This window comes from Pseudophryne corroboree, chromosome 8 (genome assembly GCF_028390025.1).
Source record: "Pseudophryne corroboree isolate aPseCor3 chromosome 8, aPseCor3.hap2, whole genome shotgun sequence".
NCBI lineage: Eukaryota > Metazoa > Chordata > Amphibia > Anura > Myobatrachidae > Pseudophryne > Pseudophryne corroboree.
In genome coordinates this window covers 402,227,714-402,252,985 of record NC_086451.1, presented here as the reverse complement: position 1 = coordinate 402,252,985, position 25,272 = coordinate 402,227,714, and the positions used below count along the sequence as shown (strand labels likewise).

General features: G+C 46.1%; 1 protein-coding gene across 2 annotated transcripts in view; it reads right to left on the bottom strand.

Moving 5' to 3' along the window:
* The window catches only part of LOC134949304 (cytochrome P450 2C15-like), a 140,577-nt gene that overhangs the window by 79,396 nt on the left and 35,909 nt on the right, over window positions 1-25,272 (bottom strand). For both annotated transcript variants that reach the window (XM_063937800.1, XM_063937801.1), the window contains exon 7: window positions 21,074-21,261. In XM_063937800.1, coding sequence (XP_063793870.1) covers window positions 21,074-21,261 — 188 coding nt within the window. The remainder of the gene's footprint in view (window positions 1-21,073; window positions 21,262-25,272) is intronic.

Here is a 25,272-nt window from a genome sequence, read left to right as displayed (position 1 = left end):
ATATAAGGAGCCGCGCGTCGCCGCCATTTTCACACGTGCATTGAGATTGATAGGGAGAGGACGTGGCTGGCGTCCTCTCCATTTAGATTAGGGTTGAGAGAGAGAGAGAGATTGCTGTGATACTGTAGAAGAGAGTGCAGACAGAGTTTAGTGACTGACGACCACAGTGACCACCAGAGACAGTGCAGTTGTTTGTTTTATTTAATATATCCGTTCTCTGCCTGAAAAAAACGATACACACAGTGACTCAGTCTGTGTGCACTGCTCAGCCCAGTGTGCTGCACATCAATGTATATAAAGCTTATAATTGTGGGGGAGACTGGGGAGCACTGCAGGTTGTTATAGCAGGAGCCAGGAGTACATGATAATATTATATTAAAATTAAACAGTGCACACTTTTGCTGCAGGAGTGCCACTGCCAGTGTGACTAGTGACCAGTGACCTGACCACCAGTATATATAATATTAGTAGTATTGTATACTATCTCTTTATCAACCAGTCTATATTAGCAGCAGACACAGTACAGTGCGGTAGTTCACGGCTGTGGCTACCTCTGTGTCGGCACTCGGCAGGCAGTCCGTCCATCCATAATTGTATATACCACCTAACCGTGGTGTTTTTTTTTCTTTCTTTATAGTCGTCACGGTCATACTAGTTACGAGTATACTACTATCTCTTTATCAACCAGTGTACAGTGCGGTAGTTCACGGCTGTGGCTACCTCTGTGTCGGAACTCGGCAGGCAGTCAATCCATCCATAATTGTATATACCACCTAACCGTGGTTTTTTTTTCTTTCTTTATACAGTCGTCATACTAGTTACGAGTATACTACTATCTCTTTATCAACCAGTGTACAGTGCGGTAGTTCACGGCTGTGGCTACCTCTGTGTCGGAACTCGGCAGGCAGTCCGTCCATCCATAATTGTATATACCACCTAACCGTGGTTTTTTTTTCTTTCTTTATACAGTCGTCATACTAGTTACGAGTATACTACTATCTCTTTATCAACCAGTGTACAGTGCGGTAGTTCACGGCTGTAGCTACCTCTGTGTCGGAACTCGGCAGGCAGTCCGTCCATCCATAATTGTATATACCACCTAACCGTGGTTTTTTTTTCTTTCTTTATACAGTCGTCATACTAGTTACGAGTATACTACTATCTCTTTATCAACCAGTGTACAGTGCGGTAGTTCACGGCTGTGGCTACCTCTGTGTCGGAACTCGGCAGGCAGTCCGTCCATCCATAATTGTATATACCACCTAACCGTGGTTTTTTTTTCTTTCTTTATAGTCGTCACGGTCATACTAGTTACGAGTATACTACTATCTCTTTATCAACCAGTGTACAGTGCGGTAGTTCACGGCTGTGGCTACCTCTGTGTCGGAACTCGGCAGGCAGTCCGTCCATCCATAATTGTATATACCACCTAACCGTGGTTTTTTTTTCTTTCTTTATACAGTCGTCATACTAGTTACGAGTATACTACTATCTCTTTATCAACCAGTGTACAGTGCGGTAGTTCACGGCTGTGGCTACCTCTGTGTCGGAACTCGGCAGGCAGTCCGTCCATCCATAATTGTATATACCACCTAACCGTGTTTTTTTTTTCTTTCTTTATACAGTCGTCATACTAGTTACGAGTATACTACTATCTCTTTATCAACCAGTGTACAGTGCGGTAGTTCACGGCTGTGGCTACCTCTGTGTCGGAACTCGGCAGGCAGTCCGTCCATCCATAATTGTATATACCACCTAACCGTGGTTTTTTTTTCTTTCTTTATAGTCGTCACGGTCATACTAGTTACGAGTATACTACTATCTCTTTATCAACCAGTGTACAGTGCGGTAGTTCACGGCTGTGGCTACCTCTGTGTCGGAACTCGGCAGGCAGTCCGTCCATCCATAATTGTATATACCACCTAACCGTGTTTTTTTTTTCTTTCTTTATACAGTCGTCATACTAGTTACGAGTATACTACTATCTCTTTATCAACCAGTGTACAGTGCGGTAGTTCACGGCTGTGGCTACCTCTGTGTCGGAACTCGGCAGGCAGTCCGTCCATCCATAATTGTATATACCACCTAACCGTGGTTTTTTTTTTCTTTCTTTATACAGTCGTCATACTAGTTACGAGTATACTACTATCTCTTTATCAACCAGTGTACAGTGCGGTAGTTCACGGCTGTGGCTACCTCTGTGTCGGAACTCGGCAGGCAGTCCGTCCATCCATAATTGTATATACCACCTAACCGTGGTTTTTTTTTCTTTCTTTATAGTCGTCACGGTCATACTAGTTACGAGTATACTACTATCTCTTTATCAACCAGTGTACAGTGCGGTAGTTCACGGCTGTGGCTACCTCTGTGTCGGAACTCGGCAGGCAGTCCGTCCATCCATAATTGTATATACCACCTAACCGTGGTTTTTTTTTTCTTTCTTTATACAGTCGTCATACTAGTTACGAGTATACTACTATCTCTTTATCAACCAGTGTACAGTGCGGTAGTTCACGGCTGTGGCTACCTCTGTGTCGGAACTCGGCAGGCAGTCCGTCCATCCATAATTGTATATACCACCTAACCGTGGTTTTTTTTTCTTTCTTTATACAGTCGTCATACTAGTTACGAGTATACTACTATCTCTTTATCAACCAGTGTACAGTGCGGTAGTTCACGGCTGTGGCTACCTCTGTGTCGGAACTCGGCAGGCAGTCCGTCCATCCATAATTGTATATACCACCTAACCGTGGTTTTTTTTTCTTTCTTTATAGTCGTCACGGTCATACTAGTTACGAGTATACTACTATCTCTTTATCAACCAGTGTACAGTGCGGTAGTTCACGGCTGTGGCTACCTCTGTGTCGGAACTCGGCAGGCAGTCCGTCCATCCATAATTGTATATACCACCTAACCGTGGTTTTTTTTTCTTTCTTTATACAGTCGTCATACTAGTTACGAGTATACTACTATCTCTTTATCAACCAGTGTACAGTGCGGTAGTTCACGGCTGTGGCTACCTCTGTGTCGGAACTCGGCAGGCAGTCCGTCCATCCATAATTGTATATACCACCTAACCGTGGTTTTTTTTTCTTTCTTTATACAGTCGTCATACTAGTTATGAGTATACTACTATCTCTTTATCAACCAGTGTACAGTGCGGTAGTTCACGGCTGTGGCTACCTCTGTGTCGGAACTCGGCAGGAAGTCCGTCCATCCATAATTGTATATACCACCTAACCGTGGTTTTTTTTTCTTTCTTTATAGTCGTCACGGTCATACTAGTTACGAGTATACTACTATCTCTTTATCAACCAGTGTACAGTGCGGTAGTTCACGGCTGTGGCTACCTCTGTGTCGGAACTCGGCAGGCAGTCCGTCCATCCATAATTGTATATACCACCTAACCGTGGTTTTTTTTTCTTTCTTTATACAGTCGTCATACTAGTTACGAGTATACTACTATCTCTTTATCAACCAGTGTACAGTGCGGTAGTTCACGGCTGTGGCTACCTCTGTGTCGGAACTCGGCAGGCAGTCCGTCCATCCATAATTGTATATACCACCTAACCGTGGTTTTTTTTTCTTTCTTTATAGTCGTCACGGTCATACTAGTTACGAGTATACTACTATCTCTTTATCAACCAGTGTACAGTGCGGTAGTTCACGGCTGTGGCTACCTCTGTGTCGGAACTCGGCAGGCAGTCCGTCCATCCATAATTGTATATACCACCTAACCGTGGTTTTTTTTTCTTTCTTTATAGTCGTCACGGTCATACTAGTTACGAGTATACTACTATCTCTTTATCAACCAGTGTACAGTGCGGTAGTTCACGGCTGTGGCTACCTCTGTGTCGGAACTCGGCAGGCAGTCCGTCCATCCATAATTGTATATACCACCTAACCGTGGTTTTTTTTTCTTTCTTTATACAGTCGTCATACTAGTTACGAGTATACTACTATCTCTTTATCAACCAGTGTACAGTGCGGTAGTTCACGGCTGTGGCTACCTCTGTGTCGGCACTCGGCAGGCAGTCCGTCCATCCATAATTGTATATACCACCTAACCGTGGTTTTTTTATACCACCTAACCGTGGCAGTCCGTCCATAATTGTATACTAGTATCCAATCCATCCATCTCCATTGTTTACCTGAGGTGCCTTTTAGTTCTGCCTATTAAAATATGGAGAACAAAAATGTTGAGGTTCCAAAATTAGGGAAAGATCAAGATCCACTTCCACCTCGTGCTGAAGCTGCTGCCACTAGTCATGGCCGAGACGATGAAATGCCAGCAACGTCGTCTGCCAAGGCCGATGCCCAATGTCATAGTACAGAGCATGTCAAATCCAAAACACCAAATATCAGAAAAAAAAGGACTCCAAAACCTAAAATAAAATTGTCGGAGGAGAAGCGTAAACTTGCCAATATGCCATTTACCACACGGAGTGGCAAGGAACGGCTGAGGCCCTGGCCTATGTTCATGGCTAGTGGTTCAGCTTCACATGAGGATGGAAGCACTCAGCCTCTCGCTAGAAAAATGAAAAGACTCAAGCTGGCAAAAGCAGCACAGCAAAGAACTGTGCATTCTTCGAAATCCCAAATCCACAAGGAGAGTCCAATTGTGTCGGTTGCGATGCCTGACCTTCCCAACACTGGACGTGAAGAGCATGCGCCTTCCACCATTTGCACGCCCCCCGCAAGTGCTGGAAGGAGCACCCGCAGTCCAGTTCCTGATAGTCAGATTGAAGATGTCAGTGTTGAAGTACACCAGGATGAGGAGGATATGGGTGTTGCTGGCGCTGGGGAGGAAATTGACCAGGAGGATTCTGATGGTGAGGTGGTTTGTTTAAGTCAGGCACCCGGGGAGACACCTGTTGTCCGTGGGAGGAATATGGCCGTTGACATGCCTGGTGAAAATACCAAAAAAATCAGCTCTTCGGTGTGGAAGTATTTCACCAGAAATGCGGACAACAGGTGTCAAGCCGTGTGTTCCCTTTGTCAAGCTGTAATAAGTAGGGGTAAGGACGTTAACCACCTCGGAACATCCTCCCTTATACGTCACCTGCAGCGCATTCATAATAAGTCAGTGACAAGTTCAAAAACTTGGGCCGACAGCGGAAGCAGTCCACTGACCAGTAAATCCCTTCCTCTTGTAACCAAGCTCACGCAAACCACCCCACCAACTCCCTCAGTGTCAATTTCCTCCTTCCCCAGGAATGCCAATAGTCCTGCAGGCCATGTCACTGGCAATTCTGACGATTCCTCTCCTGCCTGGGATTCCTCCGATGCATCCTTGCGTGTAACGCCTACTGCTGCTGGTGCTGCTGTTGTTGCTGCTGGGAGTCGATGGTCATCCCAGAGGGGAAGTCGTAAGCCCGCTTGTACTACTTCCAGTAAGCAATTGACTGTTCAACAGTCCTTTGCGAGGAAGATGAAATATCACAGCAGTCATCCTGCTGCAAAGCGGATAACTGAGGCCTTGACAACTATGTTGGTGTTAGACGTGCGTCCGGTATCCGCCGTTAGTTCACAGGGAACTAGACATTTTATTGAGGCAGTGTGCCCCCGTTACCAAATACCATCTAGGTTCCACTTCTCTAGGCAGGCGATACCGAAAATGTACACGGACCTCAGAAAAAGACTCACCAGTGTCCTAAAAAATTCAGTTGTACCCAATGTCCACTTAACCACGGACATGTGGACAAGTGGAGCAGGGCAGGGTCAGGACTATATGACTGTGACAGCCCACTGGGTAGATGTATGGACTCCCGCCGCAAGAACAGCAGCGGCGGCACCAGTAGCAGCATCTCGCAAACGCCAACTCTTTCCTAGGCAGGCTACGCTTTGTATCACCGGTTTCCAGAATACGCACACAGCTGAAAACCTCTTACGGCAACTGAGGAAGATCATCGCGGAATGGCTTACCCCAATTGGACTCTCCTGTGGATTTGTGGCATCGGACAACGCCAGCAATATTGTGCGTGCATTAAATCTGGGCAAATTCCAGCACGTCCCATGTTTTGCACATACCTTGAATTTGGTGGTGCAGAATTTTTTAAAAAACGACAGGGGCGTGCAAGAGATGCTGTCGGTGGCCAGAAAAATTGCGGGACACTTTCGGCGTACAGGCAGCACGTACAGAAGACTGGAGCACCACCAAAAACGCCTGAACCTGCCCTGCCATCATCTGAAGCAGGAGGTGGTAACGAGGTGGAATTCAACCCTCTATATGCTTCAGAGGTTGGAGGAGCAGCAAAAGGCCATTCAAGCCTATACAACTGAGCACGATATAGGAGGTGGAATGCACCTGTCTCAAGCGCAGTGGAGAATGATTTCAACGTTGTGCAAGGTTCTGCAACCTTTTGAACTTGCCACACGTGAAGTCAGTTCAGACACTGCCAGCCTGAGTCAGGTCATTCCCCTCATCAGGCTTTTGCAGAAGAAGCTGGAGACATTGAAGGAGGAGCTAAGACAGAGCGATTCCGCTAGGCATGTGGGACTTGTGGATGGAGCCCTTAATTCGCTTAACAAGGATTCACGGGTGGTCAATCTGTTGAAATCAGAGCACTACATTTTGGCCACCGTGCTCGATCCTAGATTTAAAACCTACCTTGGATCTCTCTTTCCGGCGCACACAAGTCTGCTGGGTTTCAAAGACCTGCTGGTGAGAAAATTGTCAAGTCAAGCGGAACGCGACCTGTCAACATCTCCTCCTTCACATTCTCCCGCAACTGGGGGTGCGAGGAAAAGGCTCAGAATTCCGAGCCCACCCGCTGGCGGTGATGCAGGGCAGTCTGGAGCGACTGCTGATGCTGACATCTGGTCCGGACTGAAGGACCTGACAACGATTACGGACATGTCGTCTACTGTCACTGCATATGATTCTCTCACCATTGATAGAATGGTGGAGGATTATATGAGTGACCGCATCCAAGTAGGCACGTCACACAGTCCGTACTTATACTGGCAGGAAAAAGAGGCAATTTGGAGGCCCTTGCACAAACTGGCTTTATTCTACCTAAGTTGCACTCCGAAAGAGTGTTTAGTGCCGCCGCTCACCTTGTCAGCAATCGGCGTACGAGGTTACATCCAGAAAATGTGGAGAAGATGATGTTCATTAAAATGAATTATAATCAATTCCTCCGCGGAGACATTGACCAGCAGCAATTGCCTCCACAAAGTACACAGGGAGCTGACATGGTGGATTCCAGTGGGGACGAATTGATAATCTGTGAGGAGGGGGATGTACACGGTGATATATCGGAGGATGATGATGAGGTGGACATCTTGCCTCTGTAGAGCCAGTTTGTGCAAGGAGAGATTAATTGCTTCTTTTTTGGTGGGGGTCCAAACCAACCCGTCATTTCAGTCACAGTCGTGTGGCAGACCCTGTCACTGAAATGATGGGTTGGTTAAAGTGTGCATGTCCTGTTTATACAACATAAGGGTGGGTGGGAGGGCCCAAAGACAATTCCATCTTGCACCTCTTTTTTCTTTTATTTTTCTTTGCGTCATGTGCTGTTTGGGGAGGGTTTTTTGGAAGGGCCATCCTGCGTGACACTGCAGTGCCACTCCTAGATGGGCACGGTGTTTGTGTCGGCCACTAGGGTCGCTTATCTTACTCACACAGTCAGCTACCTCATTGCGCCTCTTTTTTTCTTTGCGTCATGTGCTGTTTGGGGAGGGTTTTTTGGAAGGGACATCCTGCGTGACACTGCAGTGCCACTCCTAGATGGGCACGGTGTTTGTGTCGGCCACTAGGGTCGCTTATCTTACTCACACAGTCAGCTACCTCATTGCGCCTCTTTTTTTCTTTGCGTCATGTGCTGTTTGGGGAGGGTTTTTTGGAAGGGCCATCCTGCGTGACACTGCAGTGCCACTCCTAGATGGGCCCGGTGTTTGTGTCGGCCACTAGGGTCGCTTATCTTACTCACACAGTCAGCTACCTCATTGCGCCTCTTTTTTTCTTTGCGTCATGTGCTGTTTGGGGAGGGTTTTTTGGAAGGGACATCCTGCGTGACACTGCAGTGCCACTCCTAGATGGGCACGGTGTTTGTGTCGGCCACTAGGGTCGCTTATCTTACTTACACAGTCAGCTACCTCATTGCGCCTCTTTTTTTCTTTGCGTCATGTGCTGTTTGGGGAGGGTTTTTTGGAAGGGCCATCCTGCGTGACACTGCAGTGCCACTCCTAGATGGGCCCGGTGTTTGTGTCGGCCACTAGGGTCGCTTATCTTACTCACACAGTCAGCTACCTCATTGCGCCTCTTTTTTTCTTTGCGTCATGTGCTGTTTGGGGAGGGTTTTTTGGAAGGGACATCCTGCGTGACACTGCAGTGCCACTCCTAGATGGGCCCGGTGTTTGTGTCGGCCACTAGGGTCGCTTATCTTACTCACACAGTCAGCTACCTCATTGCGCCTCTTTTTTTCTTTGCGTCATGTGCTGTTTGGGGAGGGTTTTTTGGAAGGGCCATCCTGCGTGACACTGCAGTGCCACTCCTAGATGGGCCCGGTGTTTGTGTCGGCCACTAGGGTCGCTTATCTTACTCACACAGTCAGCTACCTCATTGCGCCTCTTTTTTTCTTTGCGTCATGTGCTGTTTGGGGAGGGTTTTTTGGAAGGGACATCCTGCGTGACACTGCAGTGCCACTCCTAGATGGGCCGGTGTTTGTGTCGGCCACTAGGGTCGCTTATCTTACTCACACAGTCAGCTACCTCATTGCGCCTCTTTTTTTCTTTGCGTCATGTGCTGTTTGGGGAGGGTTTTTTGGAAGGGCCATCCTGCGTGACACTGCAGTGCCACTCCTAGATGGGCACGGTGTTTGTGTCGGCCACTAGGGTCGCTTATCTTACTCACACAGTCAGCTACCTCATTGCGCCTCTTTTTTTCTTTGCGTCATGTGCTGTTTGGGGAGGGTTTTTTGGAAGGGACATCCTGCGTGACACTGCAGTGCCACTCCTAGATGGGCCCGGTGTTTGTGTCGGCCACTAGGGTCGCTTATCTTACTCACACAGTCAGCTACCTCATTGCGCCTCTTTTTTTCTTTGCGTCATGTGCTGTTTGGGGAGGGTTTTTTGGAAGGGACATCCTGCGTGACACTGCAGTGCCACTCCTAGATGGGCACGGTGTTTGTGTCGGCCACTAGGGTCGCTTATCTTACTCACACAGTCAGCTACCTCATTGCGCCTCTTTTTTTCTTTGCGTCATGTGCTGTTTGGGGAGGGTTTTTTGGAAGGGACATCCTGCGTGACACTGCAGTGCCACTCCTAGATGGGCACGGTGTTTGTGTCGGCCACTAGGGTCGCTTATCTTACTCACACAGCGACCTCGGTGCAAATTTTAGGACTAAAAATAATATTGTGAGGTGTGAGGTGTTCAGAATAGACTGAAAATGAGTGTAAATTATGGTTTTTGAGGTTAATAATACTTTGGGATCAAAATGACCCCCAAATTCTATGATTTAAGCTGTTTTTTAGTGTTTTTTGAAAAAAATACCCGAATCCAAAACACACCCGAATCCGACAAAAAAAATTCGGTGAGGTTTTGCCAAAACGCGGTCGAACCCAAAACACGTCCGCGGAACCGAACCCAAAACCAAAACACAAAACCCGAAAAATTTCAGGCGCTCATCTCTAGTTTATTTAGTGCGTCTATTTCCCTGTAATGCAATGCGTTGGTACACTGGCGCTAACAATAGTGACTGGCTGGCAGTACTCACTGACTCGCTGAATTAATGTAAAAGGTGAGAGTGCTGTGCTACATTAGCCATCTCAGGGCTTCCAGGCCAGCAGACCAGGTGCTGTGTTGCGGAGTCAGAGCCTCTGGGGATCTGGGCGCAGCTGCGGTGGGGGAGGCACTTCTGTGACATCATGCGCAGAGGAGGCATCGGGGCTCAGACAGTATGCGGCGCAAGGAGAGCTATGAAAGCCTTCCGCTGTGCAACTTTCATACACATCTATTCCAGTGGCCGCAGCAGCTTTTGTTCCACCTTGGCCGCGGCTAGGGAGTGGGGATTGTTGATGCCGGAGGGGGCAGGTGGACTGGCAGCAGGACATACTGTAGGACGCTGCAGTGAAAGGATTTTTTATTCTCCCTATCTACAGCGCAGAGACTTGCTGCAGATGCAGTGGCATACCCTCCAACTGTACCTTTTTGGCAGGTACAGTACCTTTTTTTATGGCATGTACCGATTTCTGGCTCTCCAAACTTCCATTGAAAGTATAGGAAAAGGGACATGGCCTTTTTCTTTTACCCCCGTGGCTACGCCCACTTTTCAAATTTGTACCGATTTTTATGTGTAAATTGTTGGAGGGTATGTTGCTGCAGATGTAGTGGGTCTATTTTGGGGTGTGGGCCTGGAGTTTGTTAATCCCACTCTGGGAACACACAGCAGCCAAAAGGCAGAGCCTCCCATTGGATGTAACCTTTGTGGTAGAGCGTTTCTCGCCCAATCAGCTGTGGACTGGGTGTGATAGACCTGCTGCTAACCCAATGAGAGCTCCTAGCCACGCCCAGCGTTATCCACGCAGTCACAGAGTGACAGATCTGGGCTATTATATAGGAGATTGCAGATTGTGGCAATTTTGTCTGTATATATATATATATATATATATATATATATATGAAATAATAATATAATTCCTTAATGTGCTCTTATTGTAAGTCTACTGTTCTATTACTTATTTTATATCAGTTAGTTTGTTCTATATCAGTTAGTTTACCACTATTATTTTATAGGCAGGCTTCAACACAGAGAAAGGATCCCTTGTCGACAGAGATCAACATAGAAACAGATACACAAATGATATCTCTGTGGAGCGCACTTCTGTAACGTATTAGGCAATTATTTGTCTAATGATAATACTTCTTCTGAATATATATATATATATATATATATATATAGATAAAGAGAGGATGACTTTACACATTTAGACACCCATATTTAAAAAAAAAAACATGTTTTTATTGTTAAGACAATGTAGTTCAAAATCACATTTGCAATAAAAGTGATCATTGTTTCCTTACAAAGTAATATTGATCATTAGGAATACAATTGTTTGTTCAGTTTATACATTTAAAATTAATAATAAAAATGCTTTCACACATACATATACACGCGCAGCACCTGACACTCACACGCATATACGCGCAACACCTTATACACACATATATACAAGCACAATACCAGACACACACACGCCCGGCAACTGATGCATACACACACAGCACCAGACACACACATATAGAAGCACAGCATCAGACACACTAATATACACATGCAGTACTTGGCACACACATATACATGCATGTAGCATTTAACACACATATACACTCGCGGCACCTGACACAAGCACGTGGCACCTCACATAACTGACACACACGTGTACGTACATGTGCGACACCTGATGCACACACACAACACCTGCTGCACACACACACGTGTACGTGCGACACCTGACACGCACACACACGTATACATGCAACACCTGACAGACACACCCGTGTATGTACACGTGCGACACCTGACTCACGAGTACGTACACGTACGACACCTGACACGTGCAACATGCGCAACATCTGACGCGCACACGTGCGACACCTGACAAACACACGTGTACGTACACTCGCAACACCTGACACATACACGTGTACGTACATGCGCGACACCTGACACACACACGTGTATGTACACATGCGACACCTGACACACAAATGTGTTCGTACACGCGCAATACTTGACACACACACGTGTAAGTACACACGCGACACCTGACACACACACACACAGATGTGTGTACACGCACGACACCTAAAACACACACACGTGCACGTACACGTACACACGCGACACCTGAAACACACACACGTGTACGTACACGCGTGACTCCTGAAACACACACACGTGTACGTACAGGCGCGACACCTGTAACACACACACGTGTACGTATACGCACGACACCTGACACACGCACGTGTACGTAGATGCGCGACACATGACATGCACGTGTACGTACACACGCGACACCTGACACACACACGTGTATGCATGACACCTGACACACACACGTGTACGTGCGACACCTGACACTCACACGTGTCTGCACGTGCGCAACAACTGACACACACATGTGTCCGTATATGTGCGACACTTGACACACAAGTGTACGTGTACGCGCGACACCTGACACACACACGTGTACGCGCGACAACTGACACACACACGTGTACATACACCCGCGAGACCTGACACACACGTGTATGTACACCCGCAACACCTAACTCACACACACGCGTACGTACATGCGTGACACCTGACTCACACACACATGTACATACACGCGTGACACCTGACACACACGTGTATGTACACGCACAACACCTGACTCACAAGTGTATGTACACGCGTGGCACCTGACACACACGTGTACATACACGCACGGCACCTGACACACACACATAAACACGCAGCACCTGACACACATAAACACGCAGCACCTAGCAAACACACACACACAGCATCTGACACACACACACATAAACACGCATCACCTGACATACACACACACATAAACACGCAGCACCTGACACACACACACATAAACACGGAGCACCTGAAACACACGCACACATATATACGCAGCACCTGACACACACACATATACACACAGCACCTGACACACACACATATATATAAGCACGGCACCTGACACACACACGTACACACATGGCACCTCACACGTACATGTGCATTTCACACATGCCTCCAGCCTCAGTCACAGGCTGCAGCTGCTGCCTACCCCCTCCCTGCATCATCCGCAAAGGCAGCAAAGTATTTGGACCACAGTTAAAAGTATAACAATTCTGTGTGGTAAATAAAATGATTTTTGCATTTTGCACAGAACAGTGATGTTATACGAACATTTTCATTAAACATTTAAAAAATCGAATCTTTTTTCTTACAATGATTTTTTTACATTTCTGAATTAAAAAGCATAAATTGAAAAAAAGCTATGAAATTCCATAGACAAAAAACCTTACGGTTTCACATGTCCCATTAAGGCTTCTTAGACATGATCGAAATTTCAGATACCTGTTGTAACTCTTCTACTCAAACTCCAAAAAGCAATTAAATTCTGATCATTAAGGCTGACGCCTTAATGGATGTGTTCCTTGCGCAATACAGATATGGTATGCCATCACAGCCTGTGGGTAAGTGCAGATCTCTCACAGAGATTGCTGTCACTCACACAATGGTGGAGCTGCTAATTCACAGATTTGTGTGCTCATTGGAATACACACATGCAGTCTATGCAACTGAAGGTCTGAGCGGAAGACAAAGCTGCTCGGATGAGGTAAGAGTGTTGTAGATTGGAGGGAGGAGACAGAGCAGTGTGGATGGGGGAACAAAAGTGTGTGGATAGAGGGAAGACTAAGCAGCACTGATGGGGGGACAATGAAACATGTGATAACTCAGACTGCAGTGGCAGCGATCGCAGTCTGAATTAGTTTGTGGGGTGTGCATGCGCAATGGCCGCACTGTGCGTGTCTACCTTGGGAGCCCAGAGAGATGCTATCAGCATCTCACTGGCTGCAATCGCCCTGCCTGATCGACAGGCAGAGGCAGTTGCGGGGAAGGAGGGGGGCGTACCAATGGCGTTAGAATGCCATTGGCGGGGCATGGTCAGCACAACGGAGGTGTTTATGGACCATTGGGGGGGCAGGCTGCGGCGGCTATCCCCCTGTCAAGAGCGCAGGAGCTGCTACCCGTAGGGGGGGTAGGGCCTGACATGCGGGGCAAACTAGCCCTGTGCTGGGCGTCCCCCCGCATGTTAGAGTAAATGATCATAGATGTGCTAAATTTAGCACATCTACCATCAACTCTGACTTACCCCCACAGATGGGGGGAGGTAAGACAGAGTGCAACAGATGGGAGAAAGACAGTGGCACAGATGGTGGGGAGACAGAGCTGTGTGGATGGGTGGACAGTGCCGTGTGGATGAGGGGGAAAGAGCAGCAAAGATGTAAGAGGGGTAAGAGCAGTACAGATGGAAAGAAACAGTACGGATGAGGAAGGCAGAGCAGCATGGATGAAGGGAATACAGTCCCAACATCGGAGGGGATAAGTATTTTTACCTTCCCTTGGGGCGTGGCAGCTAGGCCTAATCCTTGGGTGGGTTGGATAGGGCAACCCCCCCCCCCCAATAGTGACTGACAATATTTACCTTCAGAATGTCAGCTACATGAATAGGGTAAGAGTGGTTTGGATAGGGGGTAGATTAAGCAAGCATGGGAAGGGATACAAAGTGGTGCGGATGGGGGCAACGAAGCAGATGGGTTGAAAACACTCGCACGAATGGGTAGAAAGCTGGTGCAGATGGGAGAGAAGACAGTGTGCTGTGTATTGGAGGAGGCAGAGTGACGTTGAAGAGGGAAACACTGAGCAGCATAGAGAGAAGTAAACAGTGGTACAGACAAGGCACAGGTGGGGAAAGACAGGTGGTGCAGATAAGTTAGTACAGACTAGCACATATGGGAGAACGCAGCAGTAGGGATTGAGGAAAACAGAACAGCATGGGGGTGTATAGGGGAAGTAAGTGTAGATGCATAGACCGTAGATGAGGCATTATAGTTTTAGCAATTAACCAAGATGTTTGAGGGAGCAAAATGTGTATAATAAATGAGATTGATGTATGGAGTGAGAAGGCTGCTGCAACAAGGTGGGATTGTTGTGGTGACCGAATGGGATGGTTGTGAGAACTGTGTGGGATGGAAGCACCACATAACTGCTCAGACCTTCAGTCGCATAGACTGCATGTGTGTATTCCAATGAGCACACAAATCTGTGAATTAGCAGCTCCACCATTCTGTGAGTGACAGCATTCTCACTCTGTGAGAGTGCTGAATCTGCACTTACCCACAGGCTGTGATGGCATACCATATCTGTATTGCGCAAGGAACATGTCCATTAAGGCGTCAGCCTTAATGATCGGAATTTCATTGCTTTTTGGAGTTTGAGTGGAAGAGTTACAACAGGTTTCTGAAATTTCAATCATGTCTAAGAAGCCTTAATGGGACATGTGAAACCATAAGGTTTTTTGTCTATGGAATATATATATATATATATATATATATATATATATATACATACATATATATCAAATATAAGCAAATAACCAAGTTGCGCTATATATCCCGCCTTAGACCCAATAGTCCTTGGGGAGAAAACGGCTGCTAATCTCCAATACAGGTCCTCTTGCCAGTCGAGAACCGGTAATTAAATGGAAAGGTAGTTGTACGGAGAGCGCTCAAAAGTATGTTAGTGTCTCTTTAGTTCTTTCAATGAGAATTCAACTATTTAGATTTGACCACGGAGAGTTAGATGATTCTGAAAAAGACCATTGCTCTTAACATTTGTGGGACATGATCTTATTAGGACTTGCTGTCCACCCCAGCCGGGGAGGAGCTCAAATGACAGCCTGTCCTCCCACAAATGTCTAATCACCCAACGCGTTTCGTCTAACCAGACTTCCTCAGGGGTGTTTTTTATATGAAAGAGCAGTGCTCTAGCTGAAGAGAAGTAAAAGTGGGGATGGTAACCCTTATTGTAATTAAAGAATCACAGTGATATTTTATATCTGGTGATATAGCCAGTGTAAGAAACTCCGATTTTTAAATGCCCAGCGTACAGGACCGTTCTGAATCTTTATTTAATTTGATAGCTGCAAACTAGAGCTGCTGTCCTCAACGCTGTCCTCACTCTGAATGCAACCATCCCCACTTTTACTTCTCTTCAGCTAGAGCACTGCTCTTACATATAAAAAACACCCCTGAGGAAGTCTGGTTAGACGAAACGCGTTGGTTGATTAGACATTTGTGGGAGGACAGGCTGTCATTTGAGCTCCTCCCCGGCTGGGGTGGACAGCAAGTCCTAATAAGATCATGTCCCACAAATGTTAAGAGCAATGGTCTTTTTCAGAATCATCTAACTCTCCGTGGTCAAATCTAAATAGTTGAATTCTCATTGAAAGAACTAAAGAGACACTAACATACTTTTGAGCGCTCTCCGTACAACTACCTTTCCATATACATATATATATATATATATATATATATATATACACTGCTCAAAAAAATAAAGGGAACACTAAAATAACACATCCTAGATCTGAATGAATGAAATATTCTTGTTAAATACTTTGTTCTTTACATAGTTGAATGTGCTGACAACAAAATCACACAAAACTTATCAATGGAAATCAAATTTATTAACCCATGGAGGTCTGGATTTGGAGTCACACTCAAAATTAAAGTGGAAAAACACACTACAGGCTGATCCAACTTTGATGTAATATCCTTAAAACAAGTCAAAATGAGGCTCAGTAGTGTGTGTGGCCTCCACGTGCCTGTATGACCTCCCTACAACCCACACAAGTGGCTCAGGTAGTGCAGCTAATCCAGGAGGGCACATCAATGCGAGCTGTGTCAAGAATGTTTGCTGTGTCTGTCAGCATAGTGTCCAGAGCATGGAGGCGCTACCAGGAGACAGGCCAGTACATCAGGAGATGTGGAGGAGGCCGTAGGATGGCAACAACCCAGCAGCAGGACCGCTACCTCCGCCTTTGTGCAAGGAGCAACAAGAGGAGCACTGCCAGAGCCCTGTAAAATGACCTCCAGCAAGCCACAAATGTGCATGTCTACTCAAACGATCAGAAACAGACTCCATGAGGGTGGATTTGAGGGCCCGACGTCCACAGGTGGGGGTTGTACTTACAGCCCAACACCATGCAGGACGTTTGGCATTTGCCAGAGAACAGCAAGATTGGAAATTTCACCACTGGTGCCCTGTGCTCTTCATAGATGAAAGCAGGTTCTCACTGAGCACGTGTGACAGATGTGACAGAGTCTGGAGACGCCAAGGAGAATGTTCTGCTGCCTGCAACATCCTCCAGCATGACCGGTTTGGCAGTGGGTCAGTAATGGTGTGGGGTGGCATTTCTTTGGGGGGCCGCACAGCCCTCCATGTGCTTTCCAGAGGTAGCCTGACTGCCATTAGGTACCAAAATGAGATCCTCAGACCCCTTGTGAGACCATATGCTGGTGCGGTTGGCCCTGGGTTCCTCCTGATGCAAGACAAAGCTAGACCTCATGAGACTGGAGTGTGTCAGCAGTTCCTGCAAGACGAAGGCATTGATGCTATGGCCTGGCCAGCCCATTCCCCAGACCTGAATCCAATTGAGCACATCTGGGACATCATGTCTCGCTCCATCCACAAACGCCACGTTGCACCACAGACTGTCCAGGGGTTGGCGGATGCTTTAGTCCAGGTCTGGAAGGAGATCCCTCAGGAGACTGTCCGCCACCTCATCAGGAGCATGCCCAGGCATTGTAGGGAGGTCATAAAGGCACATGGAGGCCACAAACACTACTGAGCCTCATTTTGACTTGTTTTAAGGACATTACATCAAAGTTGGATCAGCCTATAGTGTGTTTTTCCACTTTAGTTTTGAGGGTAGACTCCAAATCCAGACCTCCATGGGTTAATAAATGTAATTTCCATTGATAATTTTTTGTGTGATTTTGTTATCAGCACATTCAACTATGGAAAGAACAAATTATTTAATAAGAATATTTTATTCTTTCAGATCTAGGATGTGGTATTTTAGTGTTCCCTTTATTTTTTTGAGCAGTGTGAATATATATATATTCAGAAAAAGTATTATCATTAGACAAATAGAAGTGCGCTTCACAGAGATATTTATATATATATATATATATATATATATATATATATATATTTATTAGAGATGAGCGGGTTCGGTTCCTCGAGATCCAAAACCCCCAAACTTCACTCATTTTACACGGGTCCGAGGCATCCTCGGATCTTCCGGCCTTGCTCGGTTAACCCGAACGCGCCCTAACGTCTTCATCCAGCTGTCGTATTCTCACGAGAGTCGTATTCTATATAAGGAGCCGCACGTCGCCGACATTTTTTACTTGTGCATTGGAGATTATAGTGAGATGATGTGGCTGGCGTTCTCTCAGTATCTGTGTTCAGTGTGCTGCAAATATCTGTGTTCAGTGTGCTGCACATATCTGTTCTCAGTGTGCTGAAAATATCTACGTTCTCTGCCTGAAATAAACTCTCCATATCTATGCTGCATTGTTGTTGTGCACAGTATATAGTAGGAGGACAGTGCAGAATTTTGTTGACCACCAGTATATATATAGCAGTATGGTACAGTAGTCCATTGCTCTACCTCTGTGTCATCAAGTATACTATCCATACCTGTGCTGCCTTGTAGTTGTGCGTAGTATATAGAAGGAGGACAGTGCAGAATTTTGCTGACCACCAGTATATATAATATATATATAGCAGTACGGTACAGTAGTCCATTGCTCTACCTCTGTGACGTCAAGTATACTATCCATATCTGTGCTGCATTGTAGTTGTGCGCAGTATATAGTAGGAGGACAGTGCAGAATTTTGCTGACAGCCAGTATATATAATATATATATAGCAGTACGGTACAGTAGTCCATTGCTCTACCTCTGTGTCGTCAAGTATACTATCCATATCTGTGCTGCATTGTAGTTGTGCGCAGTATATATAGTAGGAGGACAGTACAGAATTTTGCTGACCACCAGTATATATATAGCAGTAGAGTACAGTAGTCCATGGCTCTACCTCTGTGTTGTCAAGTGTACTATCCATATCTGTGCTGCATTGTAGTTGTGCACAGTATATAGTAGGAGGACAGTGCAGAATTTTGCTGACCACCAGTATGCATAATATATATATAGCAGTACGGTACAGAAGTCCATTGCTCTACCTCTGTGTCGTCAAGTATACTATCCATATCTGTGCTGCATTGTAGTTGTGCGCAGTATATATAGGAGGAGGACAGTGAAGAATTTTGCTGACCACCAGTATATATAATATATTTATATATATATATATATATATATATATATATAGCAGTATGGTACAGTAGTCCATTTCTCTACCTCTGTGTCATCAAATATACTATCCATATCTGTGCTGCATTGTAGTTGAGCGCAGTATAAATAGTAGGAGGACAGTGCAGAATTTTGCTGACCACCAGTATATATATAGCAGTACGGTACAGAAGTCCATTGCTCTACACTGCAGTACCACTCCTAGATGGGCCAGTTGTTTGTGCTGGCCACTTGGGTCGCTTAGCTTAGCCATCCAGCGACCTTGGTGCACCTATTTTTTTTCTTTGCATCATGTGCTGTTTGGGGCCTATTTTTTAAATCTGCCATCCTGTCTGCCACTGCAGTACCACTCCTAGATGGGCCAGGTGTTTGTGCCGGCCACTTGGGTCGCTTAGCTTAGCCATCCAGCAACCTTGGTGTGCCTCTTTTTCTCTTTGCACCATGTGCTGTTTGGGGCCTATTTTTTAAATCTGCCATCCTGTCTGCCACTGCAGTGCCTCCCCTAGATGGGCCAGGTGTTTGTGCCGGTCACTTGGGTTGCTTAGCTTAGCCATCCAGCAACCTTGGTGCACCTCTTTATTTCTTTGCATCATGTGCTGTTTGGGGCCTATTTTTTAAATATGCCAATCCTGTCTGCCACTGCAGTGCCACTCCTAGATGGGCCAGGTGTTTGTGCCGGCCACTTGCGTCGCTTAGCTTAGCCATCCAGTGACCTTGGTGCACCTCTTTTTTTCTTTGCATCATGTGCTGTTTGGGCACAATTTTTTTAAGTGCCATCCTGTCTGACACTGCAGTGCCACTCCTAGATGGGCCAGGTGTTTGTGCCGGCCACTTGGGTCGCTCAGCTTAGCCATCCAGCGACCTTGGTGCACTTTTTTTTTCTTTGCATCATGTGCTGTTTGGGGCCTATTTTTTAAATCTGCCATCCTGTCTGCCACTGCAGTGCCACTCCTAGATGGGCCAGGTGTTTGTGTCGGCCACTTGGGTTACTTAGCTTAGCCATCCAGCGACCTTGGTGCACCTCTTTTTTTCTTTGCATCATGTGCTGTTTGGGGCCTATTTTTTTAAATCTGCCATCCTGTCTGCCATTGCAGTGACACTCCTAGATGGGCCAGGTGTTTGTGTCGGCCACTTGGGTCGCTTAGCTTAGCCATCCAGCGATCTTGGTGCACCTCTTTTTTTCTTTGCATCATGTGCTGTTTAGGGACAATTTTTTTAAGTGCCATCCTGTCTGACACTGCAGTGCCACTCCTAGATGAACCAGGTGTTTTTGCCAGCCACTTGGGTCGCTTAGCTTAGTCATCCAGCGACCTCGTTGCAAATTTTAGGACTAAAAATAATATTGTGAGGTGTGAGGTGTTCAGAATAGACTGGAAATGAGTGGGAATTGTGGTTATTGAGGTTAATAATACTACGGTATCAAAATGACCCCCAAATTCTAGTATTTAAGCTGTTTTTGAGCGTTTTTTGTAAAAAAAAACACACAAATCCAAAACACACCCGAATCCGACTAAAACATTTCAGGGAGGTTTTGCCAAAACGCGTCCGAATCCAAAACACGGCCGCGGAACCGAATCCAAAACCAAAACACAAAACCAGAAACATTTCCGGTGCACATCTCTTATATATAAATTAATAACTAGCTGGCCATTTAATCTCCATATCCCTGTTTTTATTTATTTATTTTAATTAAGTGATTTGCACACAACACACCTCATCCGATAGGAAGGTTTAAATTCCGGAGGAAGTATAGACGTAGCCATGCTCATCGTGGCTACATCTAGGCATGAATGCATCTTGTTTACCATGACCATGTGCACACCCAGTGTACGCATGTATCTTAGTAACACCCATGCCCCATTGAGAATGTATTGATGTGCAATTACTGCAGCTAGGCATGGCCGGGCATGAGTGCGGCTAGGTGTAAGTATTGCCATGGCTAAGCCACGATGAGCATGGCTCCAACTGTATGTGAAGGGGTTGGGCTCATGAAACAATGAAAAGAAGTACGAGAGGTTATTTTTTAAATAAGAGAGTTTGAGTAATACATATTGTATACTGTATAGTAGATCTATTTTTTTATCAACCTTGTAATGCTGTCTCTGACAAGAATACCTTTGGAATATGATGTCCCCTGAAGGTTGTGTCTTTGCTGGCTGCATGCATCTCTCCTATAGGGACAATATCAGCAAATCTCTGGATCTCATGTATAACAGCGTCTGTGTACGGCATCTTACTCCTGTCCTCCACGGATGGGCAGCGATCTCTGCCTATGACATTGTCTATTTCCTTGTGGATCTTCTCTGAAATTTACATCAAATGTCAATGCATAATAAGAAATTAGACATTTATTTTACTTTTCATATTTATTCAAACTGTATTTGGGATAAGACAACTCACAATTAAAAAGCAAATATTACAAACTAAAATTGTAATTAACATACTGTACAAAGGTCTACAGTAATTGTGTTGGTTTACTTAGACTAGGAGTGGGAAATGTATTTTTGCTGGGGTGCCACTTAACATTTTCCAGTGAATATCAAAGGGCCGCACACAAAATATCTTGTACTGTATACACAATACCTATTACAAAAAATGCTGTACGATTTTTTCCTAAAAAAATCTTTTAATTAAACATTTTAAAAGGCAAACAGAACAAGAACATTTAAATTGATACAAGATAGAAAACATTAAATGTCTAGGCGGGAGAATAAGGAACAAGGCACGGAAGAAGAGGAGGGGAAGAGAGAAAACCAGTGACAGTAGAATAATACACAATCTACAGTAGCCTTAGTATAATCAAAGTGAGCGTGATCTGGAAAAAGAATATGTAGCAATCGAAAGTGGAATTAACAATAACATAAAAGAAACTCTGAGTGGGATGAATGAAACCTCTGCGCATTAACCAGAGAAGTGAAGTCAGGCTTCATTTATGTTGTCACAATATGGATCACAGCTGCAAGGTGCTCCTCCATTCATGGAAGATCTGTTTTAACTTGTTGAATTTCATCACAGAAAATGCCTGCTCACATACAGTATGTAGGTTGAACCAAATGGCACAAGCATCTTCTGTGCATGAACCTTGATCCATGGAAAGCTTTGTCTGTTGAGAGAGGCATAAAACCGGGAAAGAGGCTCGGATTTGATTTGCTCGTTATACACTTAACTGACCATTGTTTTCTAAAAAAACTGCTCAGAAATTGTCATTTTTTTAATGAGTGAATTAGGTGAAGAACTTGAATTTAACCTTATCCAATATAATTTTAGTAATTTAAAAAATATATATTTTTAAAAACATATATATTTTTTGAAATAGCGGCACATTGGTCGGCACCATTGGTACCTCGGGAACATCAGAAAAATTTTGACTATTGCGACTTTCATTTTTACAGTGGGGACAGCTGCCAGATTCACAAGGGAGCTTGGGGTGCTTGATTTGTATGCAACTGCTGGATGCGTGGTCCTGCCGCACTGACCGATCAGTAATGATTGGCAGCACGGCAAACACTGGGGGAGGGTATGGAAAGGCAGAGGAACCTTACGATCCTTCTGAGAGCAGCAGCGGAGGGAAGTTTCTCTTCCCTGCAGCTGTAAACACTGTTTATCTGACTGGTCGCATCCTGTGCAACCAGGTCAGATAAAGCAATTTCTGGTGTGGTCGCAGCTGATGTGACCATGCCAGGCAAGTGGTTAAGCAAAGCATTATACTGCAGGTCAATAAGCTCAAGTTGAAGATCACAAGGATCATTGTTGACATCTATTGTGAAAGTTAAGGAGACCAAAGATAAATATTTTTCTATTGTTTTGAAATCATTGAATCTCCGTGAAAATTTATAATGTAAATTGAGTATTGATGATGTGTATTTTTCTAGATTTTCATCTGAAACAGCAACTTGCTGCAAAATGTAGAAATGAGTGAACTGCTTGTTTCCTAAATGGTGGGAGAAAAGCAGCAATTGTGGATTAAATGACTTCACGCTGAAATGCAAATCATGAGCAAAAAGCCCCTTCCCTTGCTGTCTTAAACTAAGTTCATTCATATGGGCCAAAACATCAACAGGAAATGCAAAATCAGATTGCCAATCCACATCTTTCAGCCAGGGATAAGGAGGGAGAGGGCGACATGCCGGCACCTCTCTTTGGTCAACCAATAACTGAGACAAGACAACTTTGTTTCTTAGGGCAAATCAAAAGGTCACAGCTTTATTGATTAAATACACAATCACAACCAAAACAAACTGCAGGGCACTAAAAAACAAGGGGAGCGGTGCGCCATGCTCACGCAACGTTGTACCACCTGAGGCATTGCCACCCCACCTTCGTGGGTATGCAGCCCCGCCTCCTACAATTTGGTGCTACCCGGTGCGTGCCCGATCCCACCATGTGGTTACGGGGCCACACCCCCTACCATTTTGGGACCAGCTACCATCCGTACAGCACCATACCCGTATGGCCCCTGCCGTATTAATGCTGAAACCAGGTGTGCGGCCACCTATTGGAGAATATGCGAGGCACTCTGTAAATCCCCTACTTTCATGCCTTGTGCACCGCTCCCTCCCCGCCACACGAGGTCCCCGCAGCGCGGGGACCAAAGCACCCACCCTGCGCTACCAGCTTACTCGCTCTAGGGCATCCTGTAAGGAATTGTTGAAAATGTCCAGGCCTATGTCAGACAGGTGCACCCCATCGCTCCTGTACAAACCTTTGCATTTACCGGCCAGCTCATTGTGCTGAATGACACTACCACCGCTGGCTGTGACCAACTTGCTGATGGCTGCATTTACCTTCTTACGGGCCCTGTCAATTCCTGACCATAAACTGGCTCCCCTCCATGCTAGCCTTGGGATGATTTTTGACCATATTATGTGAACGTTGCTCCACTGCCCTTTAATCCACGCAATGTCCCCCCGGGCCATCCTAATAATGTCTAGCGACTTGACCTTGCCCAGATCTTTCCCGCCAAGGTGCAACACTATCACGTCCGGCCGTTCTGCCAACCACTCTGCCTTACTCAGTGTCTCTCTGGCATGTACCCATCCCATGCACCTGTTGCTGTACCAAAATACCTTCCATGATTCCGGCTGCAGCCCCAGCTGCCGCCCATATGGCCTTACTGCAGCACGCTGCACTGCCCAATGCACGTATGAATGGCCCACAAAACAAATCTTCCTTTTTGCACCGATCCCTGTGAAGCACGCAGGGGGGGGGGGGGGGGTGTCAGCAGGTTACAATGATAGCTCTTGCAACATTGTCTCTACCACTGGCCTGACATACGTCTTATAACTGTCCAAACTCCACCTCCCCCGCCCCTTTATCTACTCCGCGGTGTGCACTTGACTGGCTGCGGACGTAGCCGCTCCAATCCTGAAGGAATGCGTCCCGTACTGGCTTGCGTTCCAGCTCAATGCTACCACGCATCTCTTAAAAACTGCTGCAAACTGGTACCTGGTGAGTTCCGCCCTATCTACGTGAATCAGAAAATGTTCTCCTCCTGCTGGCCTGACCCCCCGAAACTTTAGCACTGCCACAACCAGGCAAATTGCTGAGTCCCGGTGCCGGCCTAGCTGGATCCATCTCCCTTTCCCCCCTTGGTCTGTCTTTGACCTGTGGATCCTGCACAAGACCATGTCTTCGTTCACCACCATGTTTTTGAATGACAGGCCGGTTCCTGCTGTCTTGCTTGATTGCGCTACCAACTCCCCCACTCTAAATGCTCCACAAAACACCATAGTAAAAGCTGCCCTGAACAGCTTTGCCTTATACTTATCAGTGCACACACCCTGTATGATGCGGGTAATGCTTCTGAACCTCTCCTCAGTTACTGGCTTGCGCTTATCCGGCCTCCTTGGCTCTGCCCTGGCCCATCCCCTCATCACGGTGTGCACCAAAAAGACTTTAGTATCGTCCCCTTTGCCGTGCATCTTGGAAAAGAAGGAAATACCTGCTAGTGTAGTGCTGGCCGAGGCTTTCGACACCCCTTCTTGCCTCATCTTACCCAGAAAGGACAGTAACTGGCGCAAGGGGTCATGCCCTTGTGAGGCTCCTCTCCCCTGAAATTTCTGCTACTTCCCCCAAGCTGCCCTGTAGGCTTTCCACGTCTTGGGTGCCAGGGACTTTTCCACCAGCTCGCCTAGACAGGCTCAACTATCTGCCAAAGATGAGAGGGGCATGTTAAGCCTTCTTCCTGCACAAGCGGTGCTGCTGCCCTAAATAGCTCCCATTTTTGATGTGACAGCGCATCTGCGATCACATTCTGCTCGCCGGGCACATGCTTTGCCCTGAACGTGATGTTTTGGCGGAGGCATGCCGCCACT